This window comes from Mirounga angustirostris, unplaced genomic scaffold (genome assembly GCF_029215605.1).
Source record: "Mirounga angustirostris isolate CCGP_5_RB_7025 unplaced genomic scaffold, mMirAng1.0.hap1 SCAF_12, whole genome shotgun sequence".
Lineage (NCBI taxonomy): Eukaryota > Metazoa > Chordata > Mammalia > Carnivora > Phocidae > Mirounga > Mirounga angustirostris.
This window is the reverse complement of record NW_026991720.1, coordinates 21,895,342-21,920,152: the sequence shown is the minus strand read 5'-3', so window position 1 is coordinate 21,920,152 and position 24,811 is coordinate 21,895,342. Positions and strand designations below refer to the sequence as shown.

At 45.7% G+C, this 24,811-nt stretch overlaps 2 protein-coding genes across 4 annotated transcripts in view; one reads left to right on the top strand and one right to left on the bottom strand.

Annotated features, from left to right (window-relative positions):
- Positions 1-1,448: 1,448 nt before the first annotated feature.
- Positions 1,449-15,267, top strand: MEST (mesoderm specific transcript). Its single transcript, XM_045864259.2, has 12 exons — positions 1,449-1,709; positions 5,314-5,468; positions 7,326-7,405; positions 7,795-7,872; positions 7,999-8,135; positions 8,312-8,370; positions 9,487-9,527; positions 10,065-10,135; positions 10,387-10,488; positions 11,037-11,113; positions 13,003-13,066; positions 13,967-15,267. The coding sequence occupies exons 1-12, from the start codon at positions 1,684-1,686 to the stop codon at positions 14,082-14,084; spliced, it is 1,008 nt and encodes a 335-aa protein (XP_045720215.1). The 5' UTR covers positions 1,449-1,683; the 3' UTR covers positions 14,085-15,267.
- Positions 14,826-24,811, bottom strand: part of COPG2 (COPI coat complex subunit gamma 2) — a 120,111-nt gene continuing 110,125 nt past the window's right edge. For 2 of the 3 annotated variants that reach the window (XM_045864257.3, XM_064574938.1), the window contains 4 exons: positions 17,479-17,576; positions 16,583-16,721; positions 16,234-16,332; positions 14,826-15,766 (listed from right to left, as the gene is read on the bottom strand). In XM_045864257.3, the coding sequence (XP_045720213.1) occupies positions 15,636-15,766; positions 16,234-16,332; positions 16,583-16,721; positions 17,479-17,576 (467 nt within the window). In that variant the 3' untranslated portion in view covers positions 14,826-15,635. Of the gene's footprint in view, positions 15,767-16,233; positions 16,333-16,582; positions 16,722-17,478; positions 22,960-24,811 lie in introns of those variants that run through there. The other variant, XM_045864258.3, reaches the window with a different exon arrangement.

Sequence of the window (24,811 nt, the reverse complement as noted above, 5' to 3'; positions counted from 1 at the left end):
AAATTTAAGCAGCGTCAGTTCTTGTCTGTCTTCCCCACCGGATGGTCAACATCTTGTTCTGGGGCAGGGGCCATTTCTCATTCATCTTCGTATCCCCGGCTTTTAGCTCATTGTAGGTGCTTAAAAAAAGCGTTCGTTTCATCGGACACCAGAAGTGTACCCTGGATTGCGCCACACGTTTTGATGACAGCTTATAAGTGGTGGTTTCTCCTGTGCCTGGTTGGTGGCCCTTACCTCCCAGTGCAATGTTAGGTGCTGGGTGGCCTTGGGTCGGCTCGGATGGACTGGCCTTTTGCGATTCGTGCTTGCCTGCGCTTTGGGCTGCGGAATGGCCTGGGCTGGCGGGCGTGAGTGGAAGGAGAGGCTTGCAGCGCCCCCGCTGGAGGGAGCCGGCACTGCTTGGGCTGCCTGGCTCGCTCGCATCGCTCGCATCCCGCGCGCGCCTTCGTCAGAGTTTTAAGTTTATAGTCAGAATATGAACATAAACACGCTGTGATTCTCTACACTTTTCTTTTCAGAGGCATAATATATGCCTTTCAAAGGATTATAGGTGAAGAAGAAAATTCCTTCCCTCTTTCCTGTACCGCTGGGGCCTTTGCATTGTGATTCAATCGTACATCTAAAAAAAGGGGAGTTTTAGTCTCGTAATTGTGAAGATCATTATTTCTGGCGCGGTACGGGCCTTCTGCTGGGAGCGGGTGCAGCGCGAGGGCTGCGGCGGGGCTCTGGCATGCGGGCCACGTAGTGCTGCTGCAAAGGAAACGTGCCTGGTGCTGTGGCCATGGCCGTGGTTGAGAGAGAGAACCCAGACTTTTCCCCAAGTTCTGCCCTTCTGGCTTCCTAACCACCGTCCCCCGAATCAGCCGATGAGATTGGTAGTAGTCCCAGCAGAGCTTACCGTTCCCTAGCCATTTGGTTGTGTCCTTTCTGCTTACCCATAGTTAGGGACCTAGGAGGGGTTGGGTACTCGAGGACCGCTGCTTTGGTCTGGGTACTCACGTAGTTCAGAACCTATGCCTCGGTGTGGTGCAGACTGAGAGCAGGTACCACCGTTGGCCGCCCCGAGCCCCACTGCACCTGAGGTCGAGTGGCCACCTCGGGGTTGGGGGCACTGTGGGTGGTGGTCTGTGGTTGGGGGTGTGTGTTGGGATTTCGGGATCTGTGGTCTTTTCCAGCGGCGTAAACTCAGCAGAGGAGGATTTCTGCTGCGGAACCTGGAGCTCAGCGTTGGGGGGCCTGTGAGGGAGCAGCGGGGTGCTGGCAGGGGTCGACAACCCTAAAGGTGCCCCCTAGAGGAGCTGCTGCGAGAAGGATGCTCCATCCCTGCTGCGGCGGCAGGGCTGCGGGGAGGGGCCATGGGGAGGGGCGGTGGCCGTGGCGGGAGGGGCACTGCGGCGCGGTGGGCGGGCCAGGGGCGGGGCGCGGGTGGGCTCTAAAAGTCGGTGCCCACTCGCTCGACACTGCCGCGGCAACCAGCACGTCTCGGTGCTTCCTCTGCGGCAGCCGCACCTCGCGCAGTGCCGCAGCGCACGCCCGGGTGGCTGCTCGCTGCTTGCCGCGGCCGGCGCCGCCCTCGCGGGCTGTAGGCTGTGCCCGGCTGCCGGCCGGGCTGCCCTGCTGCGGGCGCTGCGGCGCGCGGTGCTCCAGACCCGTGTGCCGGGCGGCATGGGATAAGACGCGGCCATGGTACGCCGAGATCGCCTCCGCAGGTGGGTGCACGCGGCAGGCGCGAGGGGGTGTGGCTGGCTCCAAGCCGCCGTCCCGGAGAGGGTGCAGGCTAGCTGGTGGGGACTCTGCGTGTCCGTGCCATAGGTGTGACTAGAACTGCCAGACCGCGACTCCCGCAGTGGAGGGAAAACCCCCACCCGGGGTGTGTGTGGTGGGGAGACGCACCTGCCTGCCCTCTGAGCCCTGGCTGCCTACTTGGGAGGGGATGTCACTCCTGCACGCAGTAGGATATTGAGCTGGAGATCTCCCAGATTTGGTATTTCTGTACCCTGGTATCGCTCTGATGCGATTTAGGATTTTTAGACCCCAGCGTCGCCGTGGCGCAATTTAGGATTTTTAGACCCTGGCGTCACCCTGGCGCGACTTAGGATTTCTAGACCCTGGCGTCACCCTAGCGCGATTTAAGATTTCTAGATCTCGGCTTCGCCCTAGTGAGACTTAGGATTTCTAGACCGCGGCTTCGCCCTGGCGTGATTTAGGATTTCTAGACTGCGGCTTCGCCCTGGCGCGATTTAGGATTTCTAGACCGTGGCTTCACCGTGGCGCGATTTAGGATTTCTAGACTGCGGCGTTGCCCTGGTACAATTTAGGATTTTTAGACTCCGTCTTCGTCCTGGCACAATTTGGGATTTTTAGACATCCGGCATCGCCCTGGCGCGATTTGGGATTTTTAGACCCCAGCAGAGCCCTGGCGCGATTTGGGATTTTTAGACCCCGGCATCGCCCTGGCGTGATTTAGGATTTCTTAGACCTTGATATCGCTCAGATGCGATTTAGGATTTTTAGACCCGGCATTGCTCAGGCACGATTTAGAATTTCTAGACCCCAGTGACGCCTTGGCGTGATTTAGGATTTTTAGACCCCGGCATTGTCCTGGAGTGATTTTGAATTTCTAGACCCCAGTGACGCCTTGGCGTGATTTAGGATTTTTAGACCCCGGCATTGTCCTGGAGTGATTTTGAATTTCTAGACCCCCGCATCATCTTGGCATGATTCAGAATTTCGAGGCCGTGGTATTGCTGTGGCGCGATTTAGGATTTCTAGACTCCGGTATCACTGTGGCGCGATTTAGGATTTGAAGACCGTGGTATTGCTGTGGCGTGAGTTAACTGCATAGGTATGACTAGAACTTGCAGTACCGTATCACCGAGGCGTAAGTATTTTACAGATTTCTGTGATGAGAAGCTAAGTGAGAATGATGATGTGATCAAACTGTCATAATGTTACACATGAATTGTTTGCATTGGTTTACAAAGTAGTTCACAGCTTCACCGCGATGCTGGAAGGTGGCAGGTTTGGTGGTATTAAATGTATTTTTTTCCTCTTTACAAGACGAAGAAATCAAGGCTCGGAAGGGTTGATTAATTTCCAGAAGGTTTGTTACCTGGGTTTGCTGAATTTATACTCTTGACTTGTGGCTCATCAAGTAGTGGAGATTTTGGTCAAAAAATGATTAATCCCATTTGGCTACTGACTGCCAGATTGCTTCCCTACTAAAAATCCTAAAATGTGGTTAAGGGCATTTTTACCGAGTAATTAAACCAGAAAAAAGGCTTCCTGAAAGGTTGCCTCTTTTCTTTCTTGGAGTGAAAAAGAAGGAAGGTATAGAGGGTGGGGGTGTCCAAGAGTGGAAAATGCACAGTTGTTGCCCCCGAGGCTCCTCCCCCCTCTCCCCCCTCCACCCCCCTACCTCACCCTACCCCACCCCCCTCCACCTCACCCTACCCCACCCCCCTCCACCCCATCACTCCCTCCACGCCCCTCCACCCCCCCACGCCCCTTTACCCCACCCTCCTGCACCCGACCCCCCTTGCAGGGAGCCTCCTTCTGCTTGTTCCTCTAGTAGCCCCTCCCTGGCTCTCTGCTGAGTCATTGCAGATATTCGTCCGCTGGAACCCCTGAATGAATGAGATGAGAAGCGGGGCGGGGGCCGGGGAGGGGTGGGGTGGGAAGGAGTGATGAAATGTGAACGTGCAAATGTAGGAGCTGAAGTACGGGACAGATGATAGCTAATGATACACAAACCTGATACTTTTTGTCATCTCATTTTGCAAGTAGATACTGGATGTGGCCTGCTGCTTTTGTGGGGTAAAAATGGTGATATGATGATGATTGGGGGCATTTTTGGGGAATCATTTATAATATTGAAAGATACAAGCAAATCATTGGGTCTGTTTTCTGGACAGCTACTAAGGAGGAAGAAAAAAAAAAAGTGCCCTAGTGATGCCAGAAAAAAAGAGAGGCGCTACTCAGAGTCTTTAAGGCACGTGGTGATTTGGCCCCTGTGGGACCACAGCCTTACTTGTTTTAGAGTTTAAAAAAAAAAAAAAAGGTATTTTGTGAGCTGGATTAGTTTGTGATGGATAGGGATTGTGGCCAGATTACAGGCAAGATGGTGGAAGGGTGTGTGTACACACAGAGCCTTTTCTGCCAGGGCTTTAACAGTTCATTTCCCTAATTTATAGCTCTATTTTCTTGACAACTCTTAATTTTTATTTTAGAAGGTATTTCCATTCTGGTTATTTTAGAGAACTTCCATTCTACTGATAATTCTTTTCCTGGTGACTATTAGCAGTCATAAACTAGAAACAGAGGGAACTGTGTCTAATTCCTGTTTAGCACTCCTCGTTGTAAATAGACTGACTTGGACCTTTGAAGTCCTGGGCATGAGAAGGTTGGCTGTGCAAACCAGTGCTTTCCTTCCAAAGACAAAAGCAATTTTCAGATGTTGCCTATGAGCTCTGCCTCATTTTTTTGAGGGGTGTGCAGGGTGGGGGTAGCAATCCTAAGAAATTAAATAAATGGGAGCTACCTCAAGAGTCTAAGAAAAGCAGAAATATAATCTGCTGCCCTGACCTCTCAAGAGATTAGATCTTTGGGTCATGACAAAGCTGCTTATGGTGGAATACACAGTGTACCTAGCTTCTTACTTTCGCAGACTGTTTACCTGGAGCAGTTTCTCAGCACAGATCCAGGGAGTAGTACCAAGTGGGGCTTCACTGGGGTCAGAGAGTTGATAAATATTAAAAAATCAAAAACAGCTCTCTGCTTAAGGATATGTGATGCTTTTTTAAACATTAGTAAAAAACTACATATATGTATCTCTATATATTTAACATTTTACTGGTGGGGGCTGGTGGGTGGGTGGTAGAGCTTTTAGAATAAATATGAAGGAAATCATTTTTTTCTTTGGGGAAGCTTTGATAAAAGCCAATGAAAAGGTGCACAATACTTAACTTCCTTTTACTTTACATAAAAACTTCTTCAGGTTTTAGGAAAAGCACAGTGGCGGCGGCGGGCGGGCGTTGCCGAGGGATTAAAGTGGGAAGGAGAGAAGGAAGATTACATATTAAAATAATATATTTTTTCCTTAAAATTAGAATGGTGAACAGGTATGGTGATTGCAAAGCAGGGAGAGGTGTGCTTACATTCTTCTTGGTAAACTTTCTGCCATGGTTCATATGGAGGGCAAGGTAGTCACTGCATGGTACAGAAATTTCCCACCCCATTTTACCAATTTGGGGCTTGTAAAAGCATGCACAGCATCATCTGACTGCTTACCCCAGGTCTCTGATTTTCTTACAGGATGAGGGAGTGGTGGGTTCAGGTGGGGCTATTGGCTGTGCCCCTGCTGGCGGCCTATCTGCATATCCCCCCTCCCCAGCTTTCTCCTGCTCTTCACTCATGGAAATCGTCAGGCAAATTTTTCACCTACAAGGGACTGCGCATCTTTTACCAAGGTAAGAAGAGGACTGTTGGAGCACCCTCCGTGTATAATAGGTTCCGTGGGTCCCACTGAGGTACTCATTTTGGGTCTCTTGTTGGTTTCTGTTGCCCCTCCGTCGGGGGCGGAATCCCTTTTTCTGGGTAGTGTGCTTGGAGGAATGGGTTAATTCCCCTCAATAACTCCATAGCAGGGAAACTCAAAGAAAACTGTTGGGGGTGGGGGCGATGGAATTGAGATTCTGATTTCTGTAGAACTGACTTTTCAGTGTAATTTTTCTTCATAGCCTCATTTGTATTGGTATCAGTTTTCTCTTTTGGGCGCCCCTAGTGTTCAGTAGATAGCCCTACCACTGGTTCTATTTCCCTCCATCCCTGATTTCATTTTATTGTTTTCTGTAAAGATTGTTATATGCATAACTAAATGTGATTTAAGCCTTATACCTTTGTATAGATTAATTTGCTAATGATAATTATTATGATTGCTACTTACCGTAATTACCATATGCTAGTCATTGAATTATGTTTTCAACCTTTGTTATTATCTTTAAGATTAAATATCTTTACAACAGTACTTGGAGATGGATGCCATTAACCCCATTTTATAGGTAAAGAAACTGAAATGAGATTGGAAAAGATATCTTTTGGGCGGGGGTCAAGAGCAATAACGAAAAATGTTTGTCATAAACCGTTTTTCATTATTGCTCCTGACCTCCTCTCATTTGCTATATTCAAATGAAGTAAGTATATACTTTTCTTTATATTGGTCATTTGGTTGTTTCTAGTTTTTCAATGTTTTAAATAGTTAATGTTGAAGGGAAATCTTCGTGTATATGTTTATTTTTTCCATATATTTTCAAACTATACTACTTGTAAGTGGAATGATTTTATTTGCATGGGTTCTCAAGAATAAGTATATTTTTAAATTGCTTCTAATTATTTTTGCAAACCTTATCAAATCTCATGCCACTGGCAGGATGTATGAATGTGTCACTTTTAATCTAATACTTTAAAAGCAAGGCATTTTACTGTTTAAATGTTTGGCTAATTTAAAAGATGTTTCTGCATTAAAAAAAGTTAATGTCAATACTGCTTAATCCTTTTTTATACTTGTTAGAATTGTTAATAGTTTGAGCATTATGCTTTTGATACTGGATTGGCTCTCCACTGGGAGAAATAAAAGTGCTGGACAAACAAAATAAACTAAGGTGTCCATCAGGTTGAGGAAGAGTTGCTATATTTTAGAAAATTTTTGTGAGGCCCTTAATGATAAGGTACAAAGAATCTGTAGTGTTTATGTTGTGATTGTATACTTTTTTTTTTTTTTAAAGATTTATTTATTTGACAGAGAGCGTGCACAAGTAGGGGGAACGGCAGGCAGAGGGAGAGGGAAAAGCAGGCTCCCCGCCGAGCGGGGAGCCCGATGCGGGGCTCGATCCCAGGACCCTGGGATCATGACCTGAGCTGAAGGCAGACGCTTAATGACTGAGCCACTCAGGCGCCCCGTGATTGTATACTTTTAACTGTGCAAGTTTACTTTTACTGTGGAAAAACAATTTACATATTGATAATACAGAATAAAGGAAGAAATGGAGAAATACTTTAAAAAAATCTAGGTGAAATGAAGCAGACTGCCTTCCAGTATTTTCATGTAAAGTGTGCTATTTACAAGTTTTTAATATATAAAAGAAAATAATCAAATGCCTGTTTTTACCTAAAGCAGTAAGCTTCCTTTTTAAAAAGGAATTTGTTATTTTTATTTCATTAATTTAGGCAGGGTTTCTTGTCCTTTATACCAGGTTACTTCGATTTTAAGATTTCCAAGGTTATTTTTATAGGCAGTCAGCCTAACTGATCTCTTTCCTTCTTCCCAGACTCTGTGGGTGTGGTTGGAAGTCCTGAGATAGTTGTGCTTTTACATGGCTTTCCAACATCCAGCTATGATTGGTACAAGGTAATGAAATCAGATTTCTAGATCCTACTCTGTCTTTAAAAATCCAAAATCAAGGATTTTGTTGTCAGCACTGGAAGGTTCTTACGTATTTGAATTGCCTAATAAAATAGGATTAAGTGTAGAACCGTTTCTCATTTACTGTAAGGGAGTAAAAACTCTGGTGATCTGGGAAGGATCATTGCCAAGTTAAAAATGCTGGAGTTTTCCCCTCAGTGGAGATTAGGAGTAAACCAAGAGGATCATCTGTGGGCCCGTGGTAGTTGCATGAGATTTTCCCTTTATCGAAGTCTGTTTGTTAAGCCAGGATGGGAATGAAATTCCTGTGCTGTAGGTCGGAGGAGAGGAGATGCAGGATCACAAAAGCCGGATCATCTCTTTCTTTCTTGTAGATTTGGGAAGGTCTGACCCTGAGGTTTCATCGAGTGATTGCCCTTGATTTCTTGGGCTTTGGCTTCAGTGACAAACCAGTAAGCAGCATCTCGATGGGACCGGTGTTGGGTGGGGGAGGGGGTGGACGAGGCCAGAGGGTCAGACTGCAGACGGATCTGCACTCATGACTTCCTCCGGTATATCTGGGCTTTTCCTCTCCCTAGAGACCGCATCACTACTCCATTTTTGAGCAGGCCAGCATTGTGGAGGCACTTCTGCGGCACCTGGGGCTCCAGAACCGCAGGCTCAACCTGTTGTCTCACGACTACGGAGACATTGTTGCTCAGGAGCTGCTCTATAGGTCAGTGAGGTCACAGACGCTTCTCTACTAGTCCCGGGTCTTACTGGTGTAAGAGGCTGCAAAAGTAAATGGTTCCTGGGTTCCTTCTGGCCCTTTGCCCTCTTGGGAGTTTGTCTTCAGGTGCTGGGTTGGTGTATGTCCATTCAGTTAGATGTGTTTCCCTCACCTGTTTCTAGGTTCAAGCAGAATCGATCCGGTCGGCTTACCATAAAGAGTCTCTGCCTGTCAAACGGAGGTAATTGCCGTGGTGGTGGGTGGAAAGCGAAGTGCAGCCTCGAAGGGCCACGGGTAGATACTACCTCGACATCTAAGTGGTGATCTGATGAGACTGCAGGCAGACACATTTAAACCAGAGGCCCTTGACCTTTTTGTGCCATGAACTGCTTTGGTGGTCTGATAAGATTTATTGACCCTTTCTCAGAAGAATGTTTTTAAATACGGAAACTAAAATGAATAGGATTATAAAAGAGACGGATGATACCAACATACAGTTCATAAAAAGCTGTATTGTAGTAATAAGTGCTTCTTTGTAAAAGCATCGCATAGCAAGGCTTATGGGAGGTCTAGCGAGCACTGCGCTCGGTAGTGAGGAGCGCAAGTGAAGTTTTGCACTCTGCAGCAACTGCACTGGGGTATGCGTATAGTTGTGATGAAGCCACAGGTACTTGATGCTCCTCTGGTTTGTTGCAGAAACTTCATTGGTAGCAGGGCCAAGTTTCAGGTAGAAATTCGTGAACCTCTGATTAGACCTTTTGGAGGGGTTTCTTTTTCTTTGTGTGCCATGGAGCACAGCTTGTAAATCCTTGAATAATCCACATGTCCCCTGAATACCGTAAGGGCAGATTGGGACAGGAGTCTATCCGTTTATCAGCAATGCTCAGGGCTTTCTCCCACTGACCCTTAGAAAAATGGAAAAGGAAAACTCTCGTCCCCCCCCCCCCCCCACCTCCCCACTCTGCCCAGGGACCTACAGTCCCTGAAAAAAATCTGGTGGTTTCTTTTGTAGCCCAAACCGTTAACAATACTAGGTGCTCTGAGGAATGGTTAGAAGGGCCAAGGGGAGTCAGGGCTTAGTCATCAGCATTATGGATGATCATGTACATTATCTTTCCCCTGTTTCTCTACTCTTACAATGGGGAAAGTAATCCCAGTGGGATAGAATTTGACCTGTTAAACACAGAATCCCTTGGAGAATTAGATGACAGAAGTAAGTCTTATTTGTAATCCTGTTCCTGGCAGTGATGGCCCCCAAAGGTGACAGTAAATAGGGACGATCATCTCCGATAATGGACCTGTGTTTGGCCTAAAGTTGTTGGTAAATGATTAACATAAGTCTCTTTTTCTCCTATAGGTATATTTCCTGAGACTCACCGTCCTCTCCTTCTCCAAAAGGTTGGCTACTCCAGTCACAAAATCTTTAGTTTTTAAGATTTCTACCAACATAAATAATGCTAGGACCTATATAAGGGCCATACCTGCTATAATGGGCCATCGTGAAAATCCTCTCCTCAGGAATTTACATTAATAAAGTTAGTTTTTTCCTTCTTATGCTGATAAAGCAATGGAAGCGGCCTCTAGGTAGAGCCTCATTTCTGAGAGTAAGAGATCAACAAATATTTGGAGAAATAGAGCTATCTAGAGATTTGGATCATTAGCGTGATGGCTGAATAGATCAGATCCTAAAGTTGAATACATCAGTTAGAAGGCTTAGGGATTTAGTGAAGTGTAGAAATGTAATCTTAAAGGGAATTACAAATAGGTTTTGCCTTCCGTGAGAGAATAGGTAGGCAAAACAAAAAACGAAAAGCCAATAAACAAATATTTCGGTAGAAGGACATTTGACTAAGGTCCTTTTTTAGTTCCTAATATAAAACTTTTGTCCTGGTTAGTGGTTTTCTTTCTCTAAAATCTTTACTTCTTTACCTACAGCTTCTCAAAGATGGAGGCATGTTGTCACCCATCCTCACTCGATTGATGAACTTTTTTGTATTCTCCCGAGGGTAAGTCATTGTCAAAGATTGATTTACTATAGCCTGGGAACAATGTAGTGAAAAGTTGCCATTAAAATTCTGGGCCAAATCCTGGGGTTTGATACTTTAAAACAAAGATGTTGGCCACCTGCCAGGGAAGTAGTAGAGGGAATTCATAAATCAGTTAAGGGTCAGACTTGCGTGACCTGTGAGGTTCCAGTCATATTTGACATTCTGGATTCTTCTCACATGTGTCTTCCTGCTCTCTCGGGCTCTTTCAGTCTCACCCCAGTCTTTGGGCCGTACACCCGCCCCTCTGAGAGTGAGCTGTGGGACATGTGGGCAGGGATTCGCAACAACGACGGGAACTTAGTTATCGACAGGTAAGAAATAACACTTTGCTTTGGTTTCCAGAGAAGCTCTTTTTTTGGGGGGGGGGGTGTGGAGTGGGGAAAGGTAGAGGATTGCTTGTTTTGTTCCTTGCTGGCTTGTTCCCTCTCTCTCTGACCTGTGAGGCAAACCAAGAAGTCATGCACTGTTCTTTCTAAGAAGAAAGAAATTGAGAATAGTGAGCCTTAAGCATAAGCCACGTGGCACACAAAGTTTAGATAAACAGCTGCAAATTCTAATGCTAATTCTGTTTCTAACTGGCCGGTTGACTTTGGCAAATCCTACTTTGGGCTTTTTGTGAATATTAAATGCCTCTAATTGTCTAATCATGGTTGTGAAAGGAGCCTAGTACGTGTCTCTTTCTTTTTCATGTCTTTTCTGTAGCAACAGTGACTGAGAAGGAGAGCTTTCCGTCTTACACAAGGAATGCTCATGACTTGATCCAAATGAGAATGTAGCAGCTTTCGTTTTAGGATGCCTTTGCATACCTGTAACAATAAAGATTTCTTGTTCTACTCTTGCTCACTTCTCTGTCCTATAGTCTCTTACAGTACATCAACCAGAGGAAGAAGTTTAGAAGACGCTGGGTGGGAGCTCTTGCTTCTGTAACTATTCCCAGTGAGTATTTCTACCTTATATCTTGATAGGACTGAGGGACTATGGGTCTCAAATAATTGCCAGATTTAGCAAATAAAAATACGAGACACCCAGCTAAATTTGAATTTCAGACGAATAGCAAATACTTTTTTAGAATAAGTATGTGCTTTGCAATATTTTGACGTATTTATACTTAAAAAAATCATTACTTACATGAAATTCAAATTTAACTGGGCATCTTTTATTTAATCTGGCAGCCCTACTCTGCAAATCTGGAAGAGCAGTGACCTGCGTTGTAGAGTGAAGCATCTGAAACAGCGAGATGCTGCTGCAGGGGCAGCTGGTACCACTGTCAGGAGCGGGAGCGGGGTTGGCTTCTGCGCTGTGCGGCGTGTGGCTGCCACGTTACATGCTGAGTTGCCGGGACAGAAGGCGGTTTAGATGACTAATCGAGAGGCTGTAGGTGGTTTCTGCTCATTGGTCTCTTCAATCTTACAGATTTAAAAAGAAAAAAAATCAGTGCAGTGTCTCATACACAGTAGTGTTCCAGAAATTAGTGGTTGTTTTAAAATGTCAGCGGTCAGTTGTAACTGGAGAGAGACCTAAGTAATGACGGTATCCTGGATTTATAGGAAGAGAACATGGAGCGCGAGACTTAGTCCTTTTGGTTCAGGCACAGAGGAGCTGGAGGAGGGACTGAGTGTCTCTGTACAGGAGAACTGTCCCAAATGGACTGTTGGCTTATTCCCAGAAGTTCCTTATAACCTACTTATTGAAAGAAGCTAGGTTTTCTAGCATAAATCAGTGGGACTACATCAAACTAAAAAAGCTCTGTACAGCAAAAGAAGCCATCAACACATGGGAAAAATATTTGCAAACCATATATCTGATAAGGAGTTAATATCCAAAATATATAAAAAGACTTCATACACTCCACAAAAAAACCCGAAGCCAATTAAAAACTGGGCAAAGGACATGAATAGATATTTCTGCAAAGAAGATACAGGAAAGGCCAACGAGGTACATGAAAGGAGCTCAACATCACTGGTCCTTAGGGAAATGCAAATTAAAACCACAATGAGATATCACCTTACACGTGTTAGAATGGCCATCATCAGAAAGACAAGAGAGAAGTGTTGGTGTGGATGTGGAGGAAAGGGAACCCTTGTGCACTGGGGGTGGGATTGTAAATGGGTACGGCCACAGTGGAAAATAGTATGGAGGAGTCTCAAGAAATTAAAAATAGAACCACCATATGACCCAGCAACTCCACCTCTGGGAATATATCCAAAGGAAATGAAAACACTAATTTGAAAAGATGTCTGCACCCCCTTGTTCGTAGCAGCAGTGTTTACAACAGCCAAGACATGGAAACAGCCGCCAACGAACGAACGGATAAAGAAGCTGTGAGATGCACACACACACACTGCAGTGGAGTATTATTCAGCCATAAAATGGCAGTCTTACCATTTGTGACAATATGGATGGACCCACAAGGCGTTATACTAAGTGAGATAAGTCAGAGAGAAAGAAAATACTGAATGATCTCACTTTTGTGTGGGATCTGAAAAACCCCACCAAACTCAGAGGAAAAGAGATTAGATTTGTGGTTACGGGAAACTGGAGGAAGGTAGTCAAAATACACAAACCTGCACTTAGAGGTCCTAGGGATGTGATGCACAACATGGCCGCTACAGCTAACAAAGTTGTCGAGAGAGTAGATCCTAAGAGTTGTCATCACAAGGAGAATTTTTTTTCTTTTTATTGTGTGGTAATCATTTCAAATATACGTAAGCCAAACCATCATACTGCATGTTTTAGAGTTTTCCACTGGGAAAAAAACCATTTTGTTTTGAGGGAGGAGAGTAGGTGTGAGAGCTTTAGTAATTTGTTCCTCTTCTCTTTCCTAGTTCATTTTATCTATGGGCCACTGGATCCCGTAAATCCCTATCCAGAGTTTTTGGACCTGTACAGGTGAGTCTCCCTCAGGGGTCTTTGTTTTGTTCCTCATGGTGACAGTGGTGAACAGGATAGCCACTGTCTCTGCCCTCACTGGCAGTTCATCCAGGAAACGTAGTAGAAAAGGATGAATTGGGAAATCTTCTTTTCAGAAATGTAAAGATGAAAAAATTCAGTTACACGTTGTCTTGATGTATACAGCCTATTTCCACTGTCATGGTTACTACATATTCCTAGGTGTACAGGTAAGAAGCAGCTATCATGTGAACCACGGAGTGAACTACATCTCTTTTAAGAAATGTTTGTTTTAGTCTGATCATAAAGCTAACTCCTCCACCTCAGCTGAGCAGACGAGTGCACTGTGGAAAAGTGCCTTCTCATCGGTTATTTTCTCTAGGTACTTACTCAGAAGGTGTTGGAATATGAAATCTTGACTATGTCACAGAAGACTGTCCCATACCTTCACGTGGCCTAGCAGAAACAACCCAGTAGTAAATAGTGTGCATTTAATTTTAAACAAAGTGCCCTCCCCTCATCCGCTCCCAGGGTTAAGGAAGGTCCGTTGTTATCTTTACTTGGATAGCGAGTTGCTGAGTGGCCCACTTGTTTGATGCCTCATGCTTCTCTAAGGAGCTGGAAGTCATCCTGCTTGGGCAGGTGCTGTAAAGTGTTATATGCTCAGGTTGTTGTCTGTTGGATTATGAACATTTAAGAACTAGTCTGTTTATGTCGTAAATGGAATTGGCAAGTTTATCTGCCTAAGATACAATTCCAAAGTAGAAGGTGAATAAGCTCTTTGTTGGTTCCTTCCAGTGTGGTATGTCCACAAGAGCCTTAACCGGGGCTGCCCACTGGCTTGCATCCGTCCCCTCCCTCCAGCCTTAAGTTCACCTACGTGCTGTTCTCTTCCACTAGGAAAACGCTGCCGCGGTCCACAGTGTCGATTCTGGATGACCACATTAGCCACTATCCACAGCTAGAGGATCCCATGGGCTTCTTGAATGCATATATGGGCTTCATCAACTCCTTCTGAGCTGGAAAGAGTAGCTTCCCTGTATTACCTCCCCTACTCCCTTATCTGTTGTGTATTCCACTTAGGAAGAAATGCCCAAAAGAGGTCCTGGCCACCAAACACTATTCTCTCACAAAAGTCCACCTGACGCACATTGGTGATCAGCGTATAGTAAAAAGCCCACAGAAGCTCCGGTTAAGGATGGCCCTAACAGTCCACCTCCCATTCTTCTCACAGCTGAGCAAGTTTATGGACTTGCCCTTGCGCTATTAGGAATTTCTTAAAAGTCTTAACACTTCTATGGACTTTTCTGAAATACCTAGAAATGCTCATTTCTGGCCCATCCTTGACTGGAGTCCTAAAGTAAAGAATGAGGAGAGGGTGTCTCCTGACCTGTCCTTAAATGGCTTTAAGGGCACCTGCGTTTTTAAGTTCTCTAAAAAAACACAGCTTCAAGTGAGAGTGAGTCTCCCTTGTCATAACTTGGGATTTCATTTCATGAGCTGCTTTTAATTATAAACATTTTGTTAAAATAGGTTTTGGTTTGAATAATGCAGTATTTTAAGTATACTTTAAGACTATGATTTACCTACATGTATTATATGTATTTTCTAAGGATACTAAACCAGCAGATACTCTGGCAGAGTAGTGAACCTTATTAAACAGGTTTAATTTCTGAATACATTGAATTAAATTCAGACTATTTACAGAAGTTCCCAAAAATCACAGGATACTAAAGACCAGTAGCATCCGTGCCAGAGATTTACTGTTATTAGCTAACTCTGACAGCGAGTAACAGTCTGACTCTTCATACCTCAGTGCTTCGAGGCATGTCCCTCCTGAGCTGGAGGGGAGGGGATCGTTGTATAGTCCAGGTTACCGTACCGAATGTACAGAGATTCCTTTTCTGATGACTGATTAACTTAACGTCTCATTGGTTGTCTCAGAGAGACATCCTCTTGTAGCTCAGTAAATCCTGTACTTTACAGACAGGAAAGTTCCAGAAACTTTATGAACAAATTCTGAAAGACCTATGAGCAAATGGTGCTGAAATTTTTTTTAAGCCACAGCTTCACTGTCTTAGTCGAAACAGGAGGATTAAGTGATTATTTTAAATTTTTTTTTTTATTAGCAACTTCAAGTATAACAACTGAAACTGGAATAAGTGTTTATTTTCTATTAATAAAAATGAATTTTGACAAAAGTGGACTCTGGCTTCCCCTCCCCCACCACCCCTCTGGGATAAAAGCTTTCAACATTGTCAGGAGCTTTCAGACACACATTAAAGACTATAATGAGGTTAAGCAGCTGGGGTAGAGGATAGTATTTGATTTGCAAGATCACCCAAAGCTGTACTATCATACCAAAGTTGACCAAGTGTAATAAAAAAAAAAAAAATTTACATGCACAAGGACAGATATCTGCTTGATCTGCTGGCTCAGGGCCAAATATTTAATTTGCTTCTCCAAAGACGTTAATCTTTAAAAGTATGATTCTGGGAAATTCATGCCACCAGCCTAAAAGCCCACTGACAGTGAAGTGTGCATCGACTTCATCTTGCCCAGTAAACATTTATCCAACAGAAGCTAAGATAACATCTACAGGTGTTCCCTCTTGGCTTCTGACAGTCACCTGCATGGTCACTCCATCTGCTAAGGCCAGCCTGGACCTCACCAATAAGTCATAGCCACCTCTGTATACACCTGAGAGAAAAAAGCAAGGAAAACTAGATTAAGAACTCAAAACAAGCTCTGAATAATGAAATATGTCATGCTCTGCCTGCATTTCCTTTCTATTATTTTAGTTTAGCTTTTCTAGAGATCTGTGTCTATGGTGAGACTTGAATCCTGTGTACAAACTTTAGTAATCTTTTGTATAGCCATGATACCAGGCACATAGAAGGTATTCAGTAGTACTGATCTGGAGGACTCAGCGGCAGGTGGCATTGGGATCTGCGGGAGAGATTTAAGGGTTTTAGGCCAAATTCACCTCTTCAAAAAACAGCCTAAGGATAGCCTGCAAATAACTAAACAGCTAAAACAAATTATTCACATTGACAGGGCTGCAGATTGGGACTCCTACGACGGGATAACAGACAGGAGCAGGGCCTGTGCACACCCCTTCCTATTTTGCGACCAAACAAAGGGGGAATCTGATGGCGGTTTCTTACCTGCCAGATAGAGGGAATGGGAATTCTTGTTCTCCGGTACTTTGTCCGACCTCTCACATGGCTGCATGCCCAGAAAGGTGGTGATGTTGTTGACAGCTTCTGTGTTGAGAAGACAGATGCAACCGTATCAGGGAAGCTCAGCCTAGGGGTCTGCCTCCGTCCCAGCAGGTGCTGAGGAGGGAAGCCACCAGACTAGAACCTGGTTGACTCAATTAGATGATGAAGACAAGATCCCGGCCTTTTCAGCAAAATAGTTTATGAGATATTTAAAGAAAAGAGATACTCTGGAATAATAAATATGCCCATTAGCTTTTATCCTGCAATACACCGACAGCAAAATTGTTCTCACCTTCGAGAGTTTTGGTGGAACTGAGGGCAAACGTCTCCTCTTTCTCAAAGGTGTCTCCCACCTCTTCCCAGGCAGCAGCAAAATTAGGCTTCAGTACTTTCTGAATGTGGTCAGACACAGTCACTTCAAGGTCTTCCAGCTAGTAGGTAACAAGCAGGGGTCAGTAAAGGAAAGTCCCTCAGTACACCACAAGGACAGAAGAGACCGATTAGAATGGTTTTATCATTTGGTGTTCTGTCCTTTGCAGGAGCCTAGGACAAACTTTACCACCAAAGTAGTTTAAGTTCTGTGGTCTAGATAAATCTAATGATGTAGGCCTTAGCAAAGGAAAGCAAGAAAACAGGACATGTGGCAAGAGCTATATTCAGATCAACACCTATAACCCTGGGGTATAAAGTAGTCATGCTGCCATACCTAACCTTCGTGTTCAGGCCAGTCAGGGCCTTTGAACGTCACATTCACTCACAGCCTGATACTCGTTAAAACTTTTCCCTGCATTTTGTGAAGGCTTTTTCAGTCCATGATGTGACTACGTTAGAAGCAAACTAAACACTGCTAAATAAAAACAGAAAAAACCCAATACTTCAAATAAAACTCCTTGATCTCCATGAAAATCATGTAATTGTTTGATCTCTTAATTATCCCTGTTATAAAGACATCAGAAAGTGAGTTTTGTTTTAATCAGTCATTAAGTGGTAAATCCCAATTCTCTTGGGCATGACACACTCCTCTTACAGAGGAGGATCCGTCCAGGTCCTCCTCAGTTGTGATCTGTTTGGGAAGAATGAAAGCCCCTAAGTTCACGTCCGATGTCGCTAGCAGCGTGGTCTCTGCAGGCAGAAGTCCCTCGATGGTGCAAGGGTGTCAGGGTGCATGTCCGTGCGGGGGAGACTCACCACGTACTCGTCATCATACCCCTCCTCAGCTGGAACCCCAGTGTCAGGGTCGCAGTCCCGGACCGTAAACTTCATGGTGCAGCTGAAGGTGCCTGCAACTGGGGCAGAAAGGGCAGGCGAGCCTGGGTCAGGGCCGCTGCAGGCACGGGGCCTCCCTCCGTAGCGCAGAGAGCGTCCTGTGCTGTCAGGCAGAACACACGTAGCCTCTGCTTCCTAGGGTGCTAGCTCCCAGAGCCTGGGGCTGGCTGGCAAGGCAGTCTCACAAAATGACTTTAAAAACCATCTCCCACCGTGGGTTAGAATAGCACAGAAAAGACGACATGGGTAACACTGTTTTCGTATTTGTATGAAGCAAGCAGCAAGGGAGAGAACTCGGGGAGCTTTTTGCCATGCCTGTCAAGAGTCTACATGTTGAAAAATGTAAGAACCATTACTTTTAGGAGCTGACAAAGCAAAAAAAAAAAAAAAAAAAAAGCAAAAAGCACACAGGTCGTTAAATTAACACTAAGTACATCAAGAGTCTCAATATCAATATTTTATCTTTAGACTGGACTGACAGTGGGTCCACAGGCCACCAGAATGAATGTGCTTTATGTCAACTTTCAACCTACAGTAAGGAGGTCAGTAATGAGGTTCTGGCATTGGTAGTCATTGTCTTAAAATGGAAAAGCAAGTGAGCCTCATTGGTTGGGGATGACTGGTAGAATAAAGAAATGGAGATCAGGGATACATTTTTGGAAAGGGAAGTCTTCATGAAGAAGATGAGATTTTCTGAACTGTTGGAAGGAGGGGATTTATTAAGTCTGGATGAAGAAAAGGCATTTAGGGTCAGGTACAAAACATACTAGAAACTGGGGAGTAAGTTATTTGGGGGATAGGAAGGACAGGAAAGAACAGACTCTGATGTAAAGACCATATATGACACGCTAGGTAATGGGACTTTCACCTGCTCAGTCTCAGCTTTAAGCTCCCTCCCTCCCTCCCTCCCTCCCTCCAGCCAAGTATGTGGTCAGTGTCAGTACATGTTGACATTAGACATGTAGACATTAAATCTAACGTGTCAGATCCTTAGGTAAAAAGATGACTGAGACATGACTTCTGTCTCCCAAGAGCGGATTGTGTAGGAGTTAACTAGGAGAGTGTGTGTGTGTGTGATAGAGAGAGAGCTGCCTGCCTACCTGTGACACTACAACTCCATGGGCCGTGGGGGAGTGCAGGATTAACAGCTTGGGGAAATCAAAACATCTGAAAGAATATAACAGTTTAACAGGATCTCAAAGGATGCAAAAAAGATTTGGCAAGCAGACGAAGGTACACAATAAAAGGAAAGCGGCCAGAAGGGCCATGGGGTAAGTGGAAATGATGAGAGGTACCCTAATGTGTAGGTGCTGAGGAGAATTTGTTTAGGAACAAATTTGAAATACCTTGTATGTCAAATGAAGGAGACCAGATATTTTCCAACAGGCCCTGGTTTGCTGAGGCAGTCAAGAGACTGGAATATTAGAAATAACTAAAGCCACCGGTGGGAAGCCTATGAAGAACAGGTCTGAGTTCAGAGAGCAAACGAATTTAATAGAATACCTTGAAAATGGATGATGGTAGTGGTTTGTCCCATAATAGGAAAGAGTATACCTGTTAAGACTACAGAATCTATTTCAATGCAATAGGGGCTTGGTCAAAGAATGATTGTGGTTAAATTAGGGTAGGAGAGAAAGGGAAGGAGGAAGAAAGAAGTGGAAGTTAACACAGAGCTAGAGAGGGTCAGTTGAAGTGTTCAGAGAAAGAGGAGAGATACGGGATTATGGCAGGGACAAAGGTCATGATCAAGTAAGAATGAGAGGCAGGATAGACACTGAGTAATGCAAGATTATATGAATCCCAGTTTGGTTCTGATTAAGCAGGGAGGCTACAGGCAAATGAGCAAGAGGAATAGGAGATAACTGGGAACAAGGGCAGATCACAGCCTGGGCAAACTGGTTGAATTTCATGTATAAGTAAGGACATAAGACACTTAATATATAAGTAAGTGACACAGAAACAGATTAAGGAAGCAAACAGGAATAGTATTAGAATGTTTCTGAAACTTCTGTGACAAATTTTTAATTAAACGGTTTGGTTGATAGAAGGAGAGATTACAGGGCATCTAAGGTGAACTCCAGTAAAACCACCGGTAGCAATCTATTGATGTTGCTAGAAAGGATGGCTAACACTGGGTGATGAGGAGAGGGAGTGAGGGGGGCCTTTCATGGCGAGAGAACAATATTGAATCCATTGCCATAACAAAATTGAGAACTTCATGAATGAAGCCAGGCAAATAACCAGAGGGAAGAAAGGCAGAATGCCCTGGAGATCTGCATTAAAATTCTTCTCAGACATGAGGCTTGTCTTAAGAGGACTGACTGAAACGAGAGACAGCTACTGAGGAGACTTGTGTGAAAGAACACAAAATTAGAGAAGAGAGATGCTGGAAACAAAGTCAGGAGAGAGATGTGGGGTGGGGTGCAGGACATGCAGTGTAGCGAATGGCAGAGTGGAAGATTCAGTGGGGAGTTGCCAGGTCTCAACCACTGGAGGGGAGACTGATTAAATAGGACATGGGGCTATGAGGACATTCCAGAAAGCTTTGTTGAAATAATTTAAAGGCTGTAGCCAATGGAGCTGAAATTAGAAAGGGGTAGAAGGGCTAGATGTAAAACAGACTAACTATAGCAGTCCATGCAGGTCTGGACTGAACTGAGAAGGAATGGATGCCATACACACTGTGTAGGAAATCCAGGCAGATGGATGCAGCTTGAGGAGTGCGTGCTAAAAATGAGGAGCAAATACCCACCAGGAAAGAGCGCTGAATCCCCGGGAATGCTCTACACATGGCTGGAGGGATGTTGAAAGCGAAGGTTTTTCTCCAGGACAAATGTAGGGGAAAAGGAGGAAAGGTACAGAAAAAGCAGCATTTAAGTTGCCCTCAGACAGAAAGGCGTCACTAAGGAATGACATAACAGCTGGAAGGACGGGACATCATTCCTGGGCCACCAGTCATGACGCACTATGAAGGAAAGGAGAGGCTAGAAGCAGAGAAAAGGAAACACAGTAGTGGAAGGCCCACAAGGCAGAGCAGGTGAGGGATGAAAAGGTCTGGAATGGGGCATCTTGTCAGAACTCGAAACAGGTCACTGGTTACATTTTGGGTGTTGTGAGTAGGAGAAGTATAAAGAAAGTGTGAGGAGCAAGGACTTGAGTAGGAGGCAGGAGTGGACCAGATCTCGGAGCACCCATTGGGAGGGAAATTGGGAGTTGAAGGACTTAGGTGATAGGGAAGTTGATGAAAAGCTACTGCTGGTGACTTTAGAGATCCGGGGCTTGACTCAGTGTAGTGCATGGAGGTGGTCTGTCCGGAGAAGAGCTGACTGTGCCATGGGAACGGCTGAGGAGGATGAGGGAGCACATCGGAAGGGAAGTGTCTGGCACCCACTCCTCCCGTCAAGAGGGGGCAAGTCAAGGAGCGCTGGGTGAGGTGTCACAGTTTACCTCATGAAGTGCCTGCCATTAGAGTTGGTTGCTCTCGGAAGCTACCCGCTGTGTGAGGACTAAAAGTGACACTTCCGGGGCAGACCTGTATGAAAAGAGCACAGAGGAGAAGAGAGAGGCTGGAGGCTAGAAGCCAAGAAGGGAGGGCACTTGGGGTGTGGGGCGGAAGAGAAGGTGTGAGGAGGGAAGGGCACGAAGGGCCAGGCGGGGCGGGGGGCGGGGGGGAGACGGCTGAGCTGCACAGTAAGCAGAGAGCTGTGAGCTAGGCTAGATTACAAGCGAAGGAGAGAGGCTGTGGAGACGAAGTGGCGGAATGAGAAGTGGTGTCATGAGGGAGTGCCACAGTGCGACCAACAGTGAAAGGTTAGAGTCGAAGTGGGATGGATGTCAGCCATGGCGGGTGGCAGGAGTCCTGTGAAGGTCGGGGTTGAACTGAGGGGGGCAAGTGCATGTGGAAGAGCATGGACAGAACAAGGAAGAGGAACGAGACAACAGCAGAATCCATGAGAAACGATACCAAGAGGGGAGCTGACAAAACAAGTGGCTCTGTAGGTAATGGAGGCCAAGCCGGGGTCAAGCCCGGGCAGGAGCGGGAGAGCCTGCGGAGGAGGCGGGGCATCTGCAGGTCAGCAGCAGAGGGTGCCACGCTTGCAGCAAAGCTGAGGATCACCTCAGAAAGGAGAGAGATGGAGATTACGTCAAGGGAGTGCTGTGGAAAGAGCAGTGGGGAGCAGGGGGAGTGGCGGGGGCAGAGAGGGTGAGGAATAGAGTCCCCCAGAATGGGAAATCCCCTAAGATCTCATAATTGGTCGGTCTGGTCATATGTTGGGTCTTAAAGCCAAACTGAAAGCAGTATAGAGGACGATAGAAGAACAGGGCCTGAAGGGCGGTGGGAAGGTCTGGTGAGGAAGACTGGAAGGACAAGGACGAAGACGCCCCTGGTATAAAGCGAGGGCAGCCCGTGGACCCGGGGTCGCTGCGTGAGTGGTGTGTCTGCAGCAGGGATGACGAGTATTGGGAGAGGAGTGGCTAGAGATCGTGGTGGGAACCCAACTTGAGTAGAACTCCATCTGTTACTTCTCTGTACAGGTGGTAGATGAAATTACACTGTGCGGAATAAAAATGTGGCAGGGCAGACAACCACAGGGAGATACAAATAATTGTCATGGGAGCACCACATTGAAGTTACTCTGGAATTTACTGTCGGGTGGAGATGTTTTGCTAGTGGGGAGAGAACCTGGTGGAGAGCTGTTGAGGAGGAGACCACGTCCACTGAATGAAGTGGAGACGGTGGCTAAAGGGGCGGGTGGTGGTGCTCAAGAGAAGGTGGCGTATTTCTTTAGGGCAGGGTAGAGAATAAGGAGACTGGAACGGGAGAGCAACGTTACAATTATCCCCAGATTAAAAGGTCACCTGAAGAATGGCAGGTACTGACTGGAAGGAGAAGGCCCCACGCTTGGGCCAGAGCTGTGGGGGCGGGGAAGAGCGGTTTTTAAGGTCAAAAGGAGCATTGTATAGAGAACAACTCGCAGTAGCCGGCATGGCAATAAGAAAAACCATATGCATCACGAAGGCCCCCAGAATGGGGGATCCTGTTGGCTACAAGGATGGGCCTCACTGGCCTAATATGTTGGGCATAAGGCCACACTGCAGGGACTCGTGTCTATACTGGGAGAGAAAGAAAGGCCTGCAAAATAATGAAAGTCAGAAGTAGACTCGATCTTGATGCCTTGGTGGGAAATTTTTAATGAAAGGACTTGGCTGAGGGGAATGTTTAGAGCAGTGCTTCTGAACACGTGTTCTTCAGCCCCACCTGAGCTGCTGAGTCTGTGTCTTAACAAGCTGCAGTTTGAGAATCACTGCTTTAGATGAAGGCAGATGAACAGCCATTCTGATGAGTCTTTGCTCGCAGCCTGTCATGGGAGCACCAGCTGACAGAGAAGCAACTGGGGAGACCTGTAAGAAAGGACAGGAGACATGGAGGGAATGGAGGCTAGAATAAGGCAAGGGGCCGCGTGACTCACGCTAGGGCAGGGAGCTTGCCGGAGAGTAACCTGGCCAGGGGGAAGGAGTGAGGGACACTGGGATGTGCAGAGTAGGGACTTTGTAGAGTGGTTTTATGTTAATCCAGACCATGACGACTGCAAAAAGAAAGGAGGGGGTGTGGCTACAAACAGGTGGAGGAAGGGGAGCTGTTCAGGAGGCCATGCGGAAGAGGAGGGTAGAGAGAGGCCACAGGGGATCGACCTGTAATCCAGTCCACAGTCTGAACAGTGAGGGCTGAATATGAGGTGTTTGTTTATCCAGAAGTGAGTCTGACTCTATGGGAATGATATGTGCATACACAGTCTCTGAATGGATGAAGGATGCTGAATGTCAGATTGTTTTTATGAGGCAAAAATCAAGAAAAAGCAGTAGAACAGCACAGTTAAAGCTGCCATCAGATGAGAAAATATCACTGAATACTGACATGGAAATAGTCACTGACACTAACCAGAAATATATGGCACCACACTCGGGCCAAAGATCATGATGGAAAAGGAGGGAGACTGGTTAGTTGCTCTCCAAGGGAAGGGCTTGTCTAACAAGTAGTCACTTGGTTTTGAGTGAGGGAGTGGGGACCAGAGCGGATGGAACCTCAAAAGGTCATCACACATCACTCTGAAAGGTTAAGATACACAGGGGAAACTGGAAAGAATGTGCTGTAACAGGATGTTAAAGACACACTCAGGAATTAAGGAAACATATTAGGATTTGCAGGAAGTGAGAGAAGCAACTGAGGAGACTTGTATGAACGAAGAGCAAAGGAGAGAGCAAAAGATGGAGGCTGGCAATAATAAGGAGAGGGGATGTGTGTGTTAGGCAAGGCGCAGAACATGCAGGTAGAAAAATAAATACGGAAGGGCATTAAAGAGGGCCAAATGGGAGCTGGACATTTGTCAGATTTGTGTATTAACAAGGAGAGAGAGGTAAGAAGGTGGCAAAGTTGGACCTGGAGTTCAAGACTTTGCTGTCCAGGATGCTTTGCCAGAAAGATCCTGGAAGTAACGTGTCTGGTCAATATAGCAAAAGGTCAAAGAGGCTGAGAGGCATGGACATAAAAGGCAAACCAGTAGCAGGAGTCCTATGGAAGTTTATGCTGAACTGAGAGGAAGCGAGGACGCAGTAAAGACTGTAGGACACCAGGGGAGATGGCAGTGGGTTGAGCAGTGCGCACCCAATGTCTGTCTGTCCCAAAGAGACAGCTGAAATCTGTAAGAAGGAGATGGAAGTAAGCAGTAGCTGGAAGGAGGGACACAGAAGCTAGGGCAGCATGTAGCTCTGGGGTAAAATACGGTATGAGGAGGAAAGGAATGGAAGAGCAAAGTGAAGATTACTGCAGATGTGAAGGGAGGGTTTGAAGAGTGGCAGATTCTTGAAGGATGGTGGGCTAGGCACATACTCAGACCAAGGTTATGACGGAATAAGAAGGAGGAGAGGGTTGGTGAGCGGAGAAAAGGACCACTGTATGAATTAGAGAAGACTTAGTGAACGAAATGGCAAAAATGCAGACCAGGTTTAAGGGAGTTTTATGAAGATGAATTCTAAAACGATGTTGCTAGCAACCTTAGAATACATCAGGATTGACCAGTCAGGGAGTGTGGATGAGTGGTTTGTTTGTAGATAAGATGATGTGTATTTCCCGAGTGGTTAGAAATCATGAGGGAAGTAAAGCTCAGGTACGTACCCACTGTTAGGATACCATGCAGGGTGATGCTATACGTGATGTGGGGCGGCGTGGTAGCTGAAGTGGGTAGTTAAGATATGG